This window comes from Eublepharis macularius, chromosome 1 (genome assembly GCF_028583425.1).
Source record: "Eublepharis macularius isolate TG4126 chromosome 1, MPM_Emac_v1.0, whole genome shotgun sequence".
Lineage (NCBI taxonomy): Eukaryota > Metazoa > Chordata > Lepidosauria > Squamata > Eublepharidae > Eublepharis > Eublepharis macularius.
This window is the reverse complement of record NC_072790.1, coordinates 192,574,883-192,588,958: the sequence shown is the minus strand read 5'-3', so window position 1 is coordinate 192,588,958 and position 14,076 is coordinate 192,574,883. Positions and strand designations below refer to the sequence as shown.

General features: G+C 45.2%; 1 protein-coding gene across 4 annotated transcripts in view; it reads right to left on the bottom strand.

Moving 5' to 3' along the window:
* The window catches only part of PACC1 (proton activated chloride channel 1), a 36,647-nt gene that overhangs the window by 2,693 nt on the left and 19,878 nt on the right, over positions 1 to 14,076 (bottom strand). For all 4 annotated transcript variants that reach the window (XM_055001005.1, XM_055000997.1, XM_055001014.1 and 1 more), the window contains 2 exons: positions 10,216 to 10,360; positions 7,926 to 8,030 (listed from right to left, as the gene is read on the bottom strand). In XM_055001005.1, the coding sequence (XP_054856980.1) occupies positions 7,926 to 8,030; positions 10,216 to 10,360 (250 nt within the window). The remainder of the gene's footprint in view (positions 1 to 7,925; positions 8,031 to 10,215; positions 10,361 to 14,076) is intronic.

Sequence of the window (14,076 nt, the reverse complement as noted above, 5' to 3'; positions counted from 1 at the left end):
ATACCAATCAAACTGTTCGTGAATCCGCACTGGCGACGACCCCAGATCACCGATCCACACCGAACAAGTCCCATTTCCGATCTGGGATCAGGGAGGCCAAAGCGGAGGGGCACCCCGCCCCCCATACACTTAGAGCAGAGGGGGGGGAGTTTTCACCCGGCGACAAGCCGCCTCCCCTGACGGAGGGGACGCGCTCTCTCTCTCTCTCTCACACACACACTTAGAGCAGGGGGGGAGTTTTTAACCCGGCGACGAGCCGCCTCCCCTCAGGAAGGGGACGTTTTCACACACACACACACACACACACACTTAGAGCAGGGGGGGCGAGTTTTTAACCTGTCCCTGCCTCTCCAAATAGAGAAAGAGAGAGAGACCCCATCAACATGTTTCAGCCAGCTTTTTTAAAAAAGCAGGGACAGAATCCTCCATTCCTCCCCACCTGATTTTAAAAGCCAGCAGCCAGTCTTCCAAAAGCGTATTTTAAACAGGAAGAAAGTAAAACCAGGATCCACACGGATCCTCGCGGATCCTATGCTTTTTTAAATAGAAAAAACACAAATGAAACATCAAATCACATATCGCAGCCAGGTCCACAGACTGAAATATAAAAAAAAACAGATCCAAAAATATTTGGCACTGCCACAGTGAAAAAACATGAATCTGAGACACGGATCCTCATGAATTCATATGATTTTTACATTGAAACAAAACAAAAAGGCTGTCATATTTTAGATATTTTGGTCCTGTTTGTGACATTGGACATGATCTTGGACAGTATACTGGATTTTGGGTGGCCCCATGTAAAAATCAAGAGGATCCATGAGGATCCGTGCTTTTGAACAATGTTTTTGCGCCGTGGCACTGCCACAAAGCAGTGGATGAATGATTTTTTTGGTCCCATTTGTGGCAATGGACATGATCTGGGATTGTATGGTGGATTTTGGGTGGCCCCATGTAAAAATCAAGAGGATTCACGAGGATCTGTGCTTCTGAACCATGTTTTTGCACCGTGGCGCTGCCACAAAGCTGTGGATTAATGACTTTTTGGTCCCATTTGTGGATATGGACATGATCTGGGATTGTATGGTGGATTTTGGGTGGCCCCATGTAAAAACCTAGAGGATCCATGTGGATCCGTGCTTTTGAACCGTATTTTTGCGCTGTGGCGGCTCCACAAAGTAGCGGATGGCTGAATTTTTTGGTCCCATTTGTGGCAACAGACATGGTCTGTGATTGTGTGGTGGATTTTGGGTGGCCCCACTTAAAAATCAAGAGGATTCTTGTGGATCCGTGCTTTTTTAGCATGTTTTTGTGCCGTGGCAGCGCCACGGATTAGTGGATGCATGATTGTTTTGTTGCTGTCTGTAGACTAGGACATGATCTATAATATGACAGCCTTTTTGTTTTGTTTTGTTTCAATATAAAAATCATATGAATTCATGAGGATCCGTTTAAAAGCATCTGGATCCAGCTTTTACCCACTCCCTTTTAAACACACACACAGAGCCGTGAATGAGGTTTTCCCACAAAATACAGTGTTTTAAAAGCAGGTTAAAAACAGAGTGACAGACAGAAAAACAGCCATTCCTCCTACAAAGCCCCGTTTTTTTAAAAAGCAAAAAACATTTGGAGTGCCCGTGGTGGCTACAGAACACCCCCTTCCCCCTCCCTCCCATCTCTTCTCCCAAATGGTGATGCATTACTGGCTGCTCCGTGGTTGGAAGGAAGTCCTGCTGATCAAGGAAAGCTGGGCTTCCATTCACGTTTCCAGGGCGACAGAAAGAGGGCAAACACAGCTCAGGCATTCCCCTGGCTCTGTTGCCCCGGGAATAGATTACTGGCGCCTGAGTGTCTGCAATCCCGAACAGAAACCGATCGATCCGATCAAGCCCCGAACAAGCAAACCTCCGACCGCTGGATTGGTTGCCGTGGACAGCACCAATTAGCCGAGTCCCGATGGCGCAAACGCCATTATCGGTTTTTTTTTTTCCAAATCATAATGCTGATCGTGCCCATCTCTATTCCTGGCTACTACCCTGCTGATCCTTGTCCTTCAGGTGTGAAAGCAAAACTGGCCTTGGTTTCTCCAACGGTTCCTGAGGCTTCTGAGACCGCAGAACCGGCACTTGATCCACCAATGCACTCTGAAGAAGGTTCCGACTTTGGTTCCGATGTGGCATCTGAGCCATTCCCTCCCAAGTGTATAATGGAGAACTCTACTGTGTCTCCTACTGAAGACCTCTGCCTCTATCCCAAACAGTTGGTCAGGATGGCAAGGTCACTGGAGATTGAAGTGACTTGCTCCACTCCTACCTCCTTGGATCCAGTCTTTAAGGTTCTCCACTCCAAGGCAACGGGCCCGGAGGCGTTCCCTGTCATGCAGGAAATGATAGATGTCACAAAAGAAGTTTGGTCAACTCCAGCATCTGCGCCAGTGACTTTAAAGAAGTTATACAACCTTTACAAAACAAACTAGATGGGGCTGGGTTCTTATTCAACCACCCTCCTGCTAACTTCAGAGTCATGGAAACCCTCCACAGCAAGGGTCTACCATGGGGTGCTGGCTGTTCTGCCCCCACAGATAAAGAGGGCAGGAAGCTGGATATTTTAGAGAAAAAGGTTTATGCCTCTTCGTCCCTTAACTTCCATACTGGCAACTATGAGGCCATTATGGCCAAGTACCAATTATTCCTCTGGGACAAGATTGGTCTTTACTTGAGTCTCATCCCTGATGAGAAACAGCGCCTCACAAACATTCTGCAGGGAGAGGCCCTTAGGTTCTCTAAGCAACAGATCCTCACTGCATTGGCTTCCCATCACAGGTTACGGGTTGAAGATCTACCCTTTGAGGGCAATTACCTTTTCTTGTCTACTACAGACGATGCATTAAAAAAAGATAAAGGATGATAAAGTGACTGCTAGTCCCTAGGGATTACCCTGGTCATACCATATAAGCACTGGTTCCCTTCCAGGCCTTATCCCCACTACAATCCCAGATACAATTGGTTCCCGTCTCAACCGACCCAACATTTCTCTCGGAACCAGCAACATGCTACTTCCACAGTTCCATTTAGCCAGGCTTGATGGAGGTACTTCCGTCATAAATTGAAGGATGGTTCCAATTCCCCTAGGGAGCAATTGAGCTCCACCAAGCAAAGTTTTTGATGCCAGGATGTCTCCCCCACTCCCTGTCAGTAAATCCCTGCCCCTACCTGCATAGTAAAAGATCACCTAGAAGCTCTGGGTACTGTTGATAGTCCGGGAAGGTTGCTCCCTAAAGTTCAGGACCGTTCCTCCAGATGTTCCTCCCCAGTCGAACCCTATCCTACCTCAAACACTGTTGGTAAAGGAAGTACAAAGCATTGCTGAAACAAGCAATAGAACCAGTTCTGAACGACAGTTCTGAAGGGGTTTATTCCCACAACTTTATGGGGGACAAAAAGTCAGGGGGCTCTTGCCCCATCTTAGATCTCCATTTTTTGAACAAGTTTATTGTTCCAAAAAAGTTCAGAATGTTGTCGTTAAAAGGATATTTTACTCCTTCTAGAGAACCACTGTTGGTTTGTTACCGTCGATTTGAAGGATGCTTACTTTCATGTGCCAATAAATGTTTATTACAGAAAATATCTCAATTTTCAATGCAGTTCCAAAAGGTTCCAGTACAAAGGTCTTCCTCTTGGCCTTTCCTCTGCCCCTTGGGTGTTCACCAAGGTGATGACAGTAGTGGTTGGTCACCTCAGGGAAAAAAGTTGTACCATATTCCTCTATCTGGATGCCTGGCTTACCATGGGCCAGTCCAGGGAGTTTGTTTCCCATCACACTTCCTTAGTCCTGTTGACCCTCCACCAATTGGGGCTATGGGTCAACTTGGAGAAGTCTTCCCTGGTTCCACAACAAAGGGTAACATTCGTGGGAGTAGTGTTGGACTCCACACTAGCTTGGGTTTTTCCCACCAGAGAACGAATAACCCAGTTCCTAGCCACTCTAAACAGGGTGCATTCTTGCAGGCACCAAAGCGTAGGGCAAATCCAAAAACTCTTAGGTTTCATGGTGACTCTGACACGGATAGCACCATTTGGCAGGATCCAGCCATTACAAAATTGGTTGTCAAGGTATTCCATCCACACTATCAGAATCCGTACAAGTGGTTCTTGGTTCTGAGGATTATATACAGATCCCTGACCTGGTGGAACGACGAACGGAATCTAATGGTAGGGACCTTGTTTGGGTCCAAACCCATTCACCTTTCCATCTATACAGATGTCTCTCTGACAGGTTGGGAGGCTTTTTCTGGATTCAATCAGTTGAAGGGTCTTTGGTCTCAGCACGAGCCCAACCTGCATATCAACCTTCTGGAACTAAGGGCCATTTGCTTTGCTCTGAAAGCTTTCACCTTGTCAGGGGCAAGAATGTCCAGATCTGCACAGACAACACAACTGCCATGCATTATCTGAATAAGCAGGAGGGCAGAGTCTCGCTGTCCTGAGAGTCCTCCCTGATTTGGGAATGAGCAATCCAACATCAGGTCTCCCATTCAGCCATCCACATTGCTGGAGAGGACAGTACTCTGGCAGATACTGTGAGTCAGTCTGGGGACCAAAATTATGAATGGTCCATCCACATGGATTTCCTACAACCCATATTCCTACAGTAGGGGTTTCCCAGTATAGGCCTCTTTGCTACTTCACTCAACAAGAGGTGCCTTCAATACTAGTCTCGAGCAGGCGAAGGAAAATCGTCCCCAGGAGACGTTTTTCAAATATCTTGGTCAGACAGTCTACTGTACGCCTTCCCTCCTCTCCCTCTCATGACCTTGACACTCAGCAAGATGATGAGAGAGAAGGCATCAGCTATTGTAATAACTTCTTATTGGCTGAGACAGGCTTGGTTCTCCACCCTGTCCAGAATGTCATAAGGCAGAACATATTGGTTCCTGATGTCACCAACACTTTTCCAGGACAACGTGGTCCTTCACCATGATTTACGATTTAGGCACTTGAAGCTGACAGCTTGGCTTGTATCCCCTCTGGAGCAGAATTCTTTTTCCCAGTCAGAAACATACTTTTGCGGGCTAGAAATCCTTCCACCTGGAAGTCATATTCTGGCAAGTGGAAATGTTTCTCCCTTCGGACTAGCGAACATGGCTTGGTTCCTTCTTCGGCTTCCTTGCCAACTGTCCTAGACTATCTGGTCCTGTTAAAAACCCAAGGACTCTCTAATTCCTCTGTGAATGTCCATCTGGTGGCCATTTTGGCCTATCATGAAGGAGTAAAGAGAAAGTCCCTCTTCTCCCAACCTGACTGCAAATCCTTCCTTAAAGGGTTAGCTAATGTTTACCCTCCAGCGTGCAAACCCACTCCTCAGAGAAGCTTATCTTTGGTTTTAACAACGCTCATGCATAAGTCTTTCGAGCCTCTAGCTACCTGTCCTCTTAAACTTCTGACAGCCAAAACAGCCTTCTTAGTGGCCATAACTTCAGCTAGGAGGGTGAGTGAATTGCAAGCCCTGAAGTACAATCCACCTTTTCTCAGAATGTTTGCAGACAAAGTGGTTCTCTGTCCAAGCCTACAGTTTCTACCCAAGGTAGTCTCTGCTTTCCACCTTAACCAAGAGATTATTCTGCCAGTATTTTTTTTCCTTCACCCTTTACAGAGGCTGACAGACTCCTGCACACACTGGACACCAAATGTGCACTGTGTTTTTACCTAGACAGGACTATTGCCTTCAGAAAGGACCCTAATCTCTTTATCTCATTCAGAGGACCCAAGAAGGGACAGAAGGTCACTGCTCAGACCATCTCTAACTGCTTGGTGTGGCTCATCAAAGAGTGCTATAAACATTCCAGACAGCCTTGCCCGCTGGGCATCAGGGCATACTCTACAAGAGCTCAATCAACCTTGTCAGCATTTAACTTGGGCGTTCCATTAATGAACTTATGTAAAGCGCCGCCTGGTCGATGCTGTCCACCTTTATTTGACATTATGCCATTGACGTAGACTCCAGAAGGGATGCTGCAGTTGGCAAAACAGTCCTGAAGAGTCTTTTGATGAAGAGCAACACGTCCACCTCCTGGGTAAGTTAGTTCGCAAATCTCCTAAGTGGGACTACACAGAAGACACAACAATGAAAATAGGGTTTCACCTACCTGTAACTGTTGTTCATTGAGTGCTGTTCTGTGCAGGCACACATCCCTTCCTCCTTTCCCCGCCTGTGCTCTTTAATATGCTAATTTCTCCTTCAACGGCTTAGTGAACTGAGGGAGGGATCTGGTCACCCTGCCTTTTATGGCCGTGCACACTGAAAAGCGCGCAAAAAGGCTGGGTGAGCATCTTGCACCTTTTGGAGCTTTGATACGTCCACAGCTGGCCTACGCATGCGCAGTTTCCATGTGTGCCTGTACAGAAGAACATTTGATGAACAACAGGTACAGGTAGGTGCAACCCTGTTTTCCCTGTGCTATCACCAGAAGAGCAGCTGTAGCGCTGGTCCTCTTCACACACTTACTCCAAGACCTGTTTCACAAATTTAACTCAAACTCCCCATTAGGGACAATGGGCAATTGTAACAGGTCCACAGAGCTCTTTTTCTTTCACATAGTCAAAGCTTCTCCTGCATTTCAGAATACATGCTATAAAATGAAATATGGGAGTATGTCTTTATTCTGGAAAAGTGTGTGAATTCTGTTTTCCACCCACTAAGGTGGGAAAGAAGAGTAGAAGAGAACACTTTCTTCATATTCTCTATGTCTTGATGCATGAAAAATGAAGATTATCAAATGTGACTGCCTGTGACTAAGATTTTTAAAGAGTAGTGTACATTTAAACTTTTTTTCTCTATGGTCTCAAGCAAAGTTGCTTCCTAGCCTGCTACTGAAGATGTTTTAACCAGAATTGCAAAGGACTAAACAAGGAGCAATGCACTAATTGTTGAACCTCTTGGAACAGAACTGAATGTCACGCGGAGTGGCCTGTTTTAATGGTAGGTGGGAAGAAGAAAAAGAAGCAGGGAAAGAGGAAGAGGCTGTGAGGGCAGGGGAATGAGGACATGGTGGGGGAGGAGGAAATGAGATATCCCCAACCCTGCAAGTTTTTACAGCTCCCCACATATATATTCTAATAACCAAGTGTGACCCCATCTGCAGACACTCAAATCTACAGATTGGGTCCACTTGGACAGAAGAGAGATTTTTCTCCAAACTTGCAGAAAAGTCTGAAACCTTTTTTTAAAAAACCGCACACACACTGGGAGGTTTAAATCACCCCCCAAAATAGGCAGTCCAGCAGTGGTGCTATGGATGGGAGAGCCAGTGGCAGTGAGGAGGCACGCAGAACAATTACTGACAGTGGGGAAAGGACGGCAGACAGACTGTGGGGAAGCTGGAGTTGGAGCCACGACCGCCACTGAGCTAGCAAAGCTGAGGATAGGCAGATTGGGAGATAGGGACGGAAGTATGTTCAGGATCACACCACCACATTCATGGTTTCTCTCAAAAGCACCATGACTGCATATGGCCTTTGGGGTCATGGAGGAGCAGATTTACTTTTGAACTGTATAGCTGGCTTTCCCACAAACATCCTGAAGTGGCAAGTTTCCAGAAGCTGAGCTGCTTCTGCCTAGTAAAGGAAATTAAAGGGTGCTACTGCCAGGAGGATGGCTTTTTTGCTGCAGATGCTCCACTGTTTTTGGTTTGTAAGCTGGCTTTAGTGTAAACATCATAGGAAGGGAAGAAACAGCAGGAGTTGAAAACAACAGCTCTAGCCGGAGTTGTGTGTGCCTCTCCCCCCCACCTCCAACTCCAGTTTACAAGAAGAATTTTCTCCTCTTGTTTCTTTGGATTTACAGAATAGCAACTCCTCCTTCTCTCTAAATTCAAAGGAACAGCATTTGCTCCACAGGTTTAGGTGAGGAAAGCAAAGTCTACTCACATCTTGAACTTCCTGGATAAAAGGATCTTTCCATTCGAATACCACAAAAAACAGTTGGTCACCCCCAGCTTTTGTTCTCCGTTCGATGTAGTTAACCACACTGATCTAATAAGAGGGCAAGAAGAAGATTTTGCCATTATTAGCACCCAGTTTCAGAGTATACTTTCCTCATAAGGGGTTAGGAGTTATACTCACTCTTGCGGATCCTGGTTACCTGTAAAACCTGCTTTATTAAGAGCTCTCCCCTAGGGAGGGGCTAGATGACAAATTGTGGGAAAGGCATTCTTACCCCTCCTCTGCTTCATCCCTGCCTCAAACTACAAGGGACATTTTGCAGGAAGAACAGTGACATGGTGTGGGCACATCCAATTCGAAGTTGGGAAAAAACTGTGAGGGTAAGGAACAGGATGCATAATGTCCCTTCTTTAAACTGCTTTGGAGGGAGGGAAAGGTGTGTGTGTGTGTGGGGGGGGGGGTGACTTGCAAGTTTTGGGTGTAGAGTCTAATTCAGCCCCAAGCAAAGGAGAGCAGTTATGGCCTCCTCTCCCTGCAGTTCTTTGTTACCTTCTCCCCTGCCCCTTGCAGACTGGCTGTTGTGAAGAAGGCTCTAGATGTGCTGGAGGCATGGCAGACAAAGGGACAAGGGAATAGATGGTTGAGGGAAACTGTTAAAGATTCAGACTACCACTCCAAGTTGTCATCTGGTAAATCTGTCTACCCAGGGACAATTAGTTTAGCTAAGATAAATATTTCACACTTAAAGAAAAGAAAGGTGCCCATCTTTATCTCTTGCTCTTGGACAAAATTGCTTCACTTAAACATACCAGCTACATGTCATATCTGTATTACTTTTTTTCAGGTACTAGTAACTTTTTGAATAATAGGCTCATCATTGATCTTTCTTGATCCTGCCACCAGAATGAATGGTATGTTTACGCCTATAATAAAATACCTGTTGGGATTTGGGATTACTCGAGCATTCCTGTCCTCTGACATTCTGAACATGGTAGCTAGTTCTGGAAAGAAGGATGCAGGAGGGGATATGTCCCTCCAAAAGACCAATTGTTCTTCCAAATAAGCTACAGCTGTAGACTGAAACATGTGTAGCTTCGAAAGCAAGCATGTGCACTCATGCACTCAAAATGAACAGTTTCCTGCTGCTCACAGCTGCCTAATGCCATTAATTTGGCAGAAGCCTCAATTCCAAATGTCAAGCTGAGTAACAATTAGCTTTACTTCTTGGCACTATCATTGTTAACACTGCTATGACCTACATGCTTCACCTCCAGCATGAAGTCTACAAAACGTGTGATGACTATGTGCCATGAGACTTCTGAGTGGTAGTGAGTCTCTCTGGCACCTAAGAGTCCTCAACTCTGTCAGAGGTGGCCCTACCTCTCCAGTTCAAGAGCTGTGCACTCATATACACAAATCAACCTGAGAACCTCTAGAGTCTGATATATTCTTCTCTGCAATATACTTCTCTACTACCCAGTCCCCCAAAATAGTAGAGGTGGCCTTGGATTTTAAACCAAGCCATATACTTGCTTTACCTCTCACATGATGTTTAATATTAGGACACTGGAAAAACTCACTAAACCAATAACTAAGCACAAAGATCTGTGTTTGTGGGAGAGGAGATTTGGCAACCCAGTGTAAATAGATCTATTACTATAGCTTTGCCTAACTGGTGGGATGATCAAGACTGAAAAATCTTAATATTTTTTAACAGCTGAAAATCTCTTGCAAGATTTTAGAATCTCACAGTCTTAACAAGAAAGGCAAAGAAACATCAGCCACAATTTGAACTTACAGTTGTGTGTTTTCGCTGGAGTTGGCTAGAGCAGGTAGAGCTGCTTGTTATGGGAATCTGATGCAGACTCAGCAGTTTTGGAGTCTTTTGTTTAAAGGAATGTACTTTTATATATATATATAAGCATGCATGAGACAGTGAAAGAATGGAAAATCATGAAACCACTAAAGTTGTGCCTGGTGATCTCCCAGAATTACAAGTGATCTTCAGACCACAGAGATAAGTTCCCCAGAAGAAAATGGCTGTTTTGGACGCTGGACTCTGTGGCATTATACCCTTACTGAGGCCCCTCCTCAGGTTCCACCCCCAAATCTCTGGATTTGGAGCTGGCAACCCTAGTTGAACAATATCTTCTGTCACCCTGATATGACTTCAGAACTGTTCCTCTTAGCAAAGCATGCTTGCAGGAAGGGCAACCCCTGGATGGGTGAAGAGTGATAGCCATGTAGCCAACGAACTGCAATTAGGCCTTTTTACCTCTTGTCTGAATTCAACTGTCTTCCTGCCATCTTCTTCTTTTGTTTTCACCAAAGACATTTTGACCCAGGTTCGAAAACCACCAGAGAATTTCCAGCTGGAGTAGGAGCTTTCACACCTCTTCATAAAGGCTGACTTGTTTGGACTGCAGTGGAAGAGAGGCAGCGTTACTTTTGGCAAGGAGAAGCTGAATACACTGTGTTGTATAATACTCATTATCTTTAGGGGGGGGGGAACTGTAAAGTTTCACAGGCCTGAGCTTCCACACAATATTTGCTTGTTTGGGCCCAAGATCCTAAGCACAATCAACTCCCTCACAGCAACAGCAGCAAAAAAGGGAGCCCTGAATACAGATGGCTAAATTATTCCCCCCAGAACTTTTTCAGAGCAAAAATATGGGGACACCACAGATTAGTTGAACTAGTACCCAAAATATAATGCTTGGACAAACTTGGTTGGAAATGTCTAAGAATAGTTCCTCTATATTCCTCAGAGCTCAAAGGGAGAGACTGCCAATTATGATGAATAATTCAATCACGTATTTTTAATTGCTGGATTAAATTGCAAGCTGTTGCCCAAGCTTTGTCTTCAAGAGCAAGTTTTTCAAAAATAGAATAGTGGTGTCTAGAGTATGTCTAATCCTATTTTTTCCCTCTCAAGAATAGCTTTGTAGTGCAAAGATGGCTACTGCTCAAGCTCAGTTTAAAAATAGGCTGAATGATGTTTTTAAGCGAGTGCGAGGGAGGTTAAAGTCGCCCTAGGATGCTGTTAACTTCTATAATATGTGTGAATTTAATCTACTGATCCTTTCTAAATACCCTATTACAGAGCTTTACACAACTTTATTTTCAGCGAATACTAATGTATTGTATGGCCATCACAGGAAAACTCCCATTTTCACAGGGACAATGTACATATGGTTCCAGGCAGCCATCTTGAGCCACTCGCCCTGTTAGCAGTCATACCCCTTCTCCTCACTGAAAGGGCAGTTCTTCTTCCTCATGTACCTAGCACATGGCACTCCCTGGCCAGGCAGGATAGATGCCAACCCTGGCTGCAGCTGGAAAATTACCAGCTGAGTCAGACTGACTAGCTGCCCCTATATGCTCCGGAGAAGCACTTGAGTGAAACAAGGAGGTCTTCCAAGAGTTCCTGCTTGAACTCATCAGCACCTTTCAGTACCTTCTTCACCAACCTTTCCTAATCTGGGCTATTCAGGGACCTGACTAGCCCTTCCAATCAGGCAATCACGGGACATCAAGCACCCTTCTCACCTATAGTCCTTCCCAGATATGCACAATCAAGCCTTTCCCACTTTAGTGTTTCACCTCCAGACAAGCCATCAAGCTATTGCTTTGGGGGACATAAGACATAATTCTGCCCCAGGATACATTTTGCTCTATAACTAGGCTGCCCCGAGCCATATTCTGTGTGTGTGTGTGTGTGTCTTTGGATCCTATGCACACACTCAGACACATGTCTGAGCTTTCTTCCTGCTGTAAAGTGCTGGTCACTCAAACTGCTGTCTTTACACATGTCCTCTCTCTCCTAGACTGGTAAATATTGCCCTACCCTGAATCTCTCTCCCTCTTGTGTATGCTGTGTGTGATTGTGTGTGTGTGTTTGCCTTTACTGCTCCTTTAATAAAGACCATTCCTGTTGAGCACCTGCCTGGTCATTCAGAGAATTCTCTAAGGGAACAATCGTGCTACACATTGGTGGAGATATTCCGGTTACCCCCCTTTGCTGCATCTCCTTGAATGCTAATTCCCCCAACTCATAAGGAGACCCCCCCATTTAGGGCAACAACCCCACCACCAAAAATGTGAGCTATATAATACTTTCTAGTAAGACCAACAGAACCATGTTCTCCAGAACTCTTCATGAAGAGAACCACTGAGGACAACTGTTCTCTCCACTCACTCTTTGCTGTGATTTCAAAGATTTTAAATTCAAGTGTAGGGAACATCTGCTGCTTAGCTAGGACTACTGGTCCCATCAGCAAAGGTGTATAATTCTAATTATCAAATAATGTTAAGAATATAACTGAAAAGGCTGCTTTCTTGGCTTCTGTGGCCTTGAGTATACACCCAAACACATAATTTCATATGGCTTACTTATTATGGCTATTAACCATCTCTTTACTTAATGTTTATCTTAAGATCTCTGGTCTAAAAATAGTATTGACTGAGAACCTCAAAAAAGACCTTTGCTTGGTATATCATAGCTTAGAAGTATGGATGCATCTTGTTCAAATGGCAGTTTAGTTACAACTGACTTAACTGAGCAGGTTGGTTAATGAGTGCAGAGATGATAATGTATATGAAGCTCTTTGAGAACCTGTTTTATTAGCAGCTTTGTAACATATCACCTTTTGAAAGTTATGTTGCTATATTAAGCCCACTGTGAGACTGCTTTTTAAAAAAATAAGTTGGATTCAATAAGGGTCCAAACAAACATTGGCAGTAAATAAACTAAAGCAAACTGACATGATTTTGATGCTTTCCTTAAGGGTGACCAGAAACTATTTTCTAGTGCCACAGTTCGCCCTGGTGGAACTGGGAGGAGAGATTTAGGTAGTCTTACATAGATATAAAACTATCTTATAGTGACTTTGCATAGTGGTTTTCCTGGCCCCACATTTTATACTCTGTGACTGGCTCTCCTCCAGCTTGACTTCTCCCTTAAGAGTGGGTCTGGAAGTTTATGTATGCCTGGCCTGTGTACTAATATTGAGCTACAGTTCTTCCTACCTATGAAGGACAGTACCAGAAATTAGCTTCTGCAAATACATTTTTGAGCAAAATGTAACTAATGCACTACCAACAGGGGACTGGTGTTGTAGCTTTCAAACTTATTTCGTAACACATGAACTAGATTTTCCATTCTTCCAAGACAGACACCATTTCCCCTGTGACTGGCCTTTCTCAGCAATTTATGTATTCTGGTACCTCTAAAGGCAGAGGAATGACCAAGTGATTAGGCAACTACTGTCTGTCAGCAACTCAAGAGAAAGTGGCTAACAGATAAGAGCCAGAAGCTCAGGATTGCCTGCAGACTGTATGTATTGTAACAGAGGAGCAAGACTGGGAAGATCCACTCTCAGAAATCACTGCCTTTTCCTGACTTCTTTCCTGACTAAATTGTGGGACCGGTACTGTTCCCTATGTGAACTGGAAATTAAATTAAATTGTGAGATTGGTATTGCTCCCTATGCGGCTAGCACTGGTGCTGTTCATTGTTGCTTAGGATGTCTGTGTGTGGTGATAGGGGGATGGATATGAGGAAGGCATCTGAGATAGGGCCACGGATACCAGTCCTCTGGGGACGGGGAGGTATGGCGGTGGGGCCTGGTTTAAAGGGAGAAGGTCACGGAGATGTGGAAAGGCTCGGTAAACTTCTAACCTATGCCCCATCCCGAGGCACGCCGGTGTTGGAGCTAGGAAAAATCCTCCTTCAACACTGATGTTGTGCAAGGCCAGGTCCATAAATAATAAGACCAGTATGCTGCGTGATACTTTCATGGCAGCTAATATGGACCTGGTATGCGTGACCGAGACTTGGGTGAGGGAAGGAGAAACAGTTGCTCTTGGTGAGCTGACCCCCCCAGGGTTATACGGTCCTTCATCAGTCACGAACTGAGGGTCGGGGGGGAGGGGTGGCAATCCTCATCCAGGAGGGTTTCTCCTTCAAGCCGCTTCCTGCCCCGAAGATCTCTGGCACTGATTGTGTGGGCCTGGTGTGGAATGCCGAGGAGAGTTTGGCTGTCTGCTTGGTGTACCGACCACCCAGCGCACCGGCAGACGCCTTACCGCGCCTGCTAGAGGTGGTTGCTGGGTGGGCCTTGGAGTACCCCAGGTT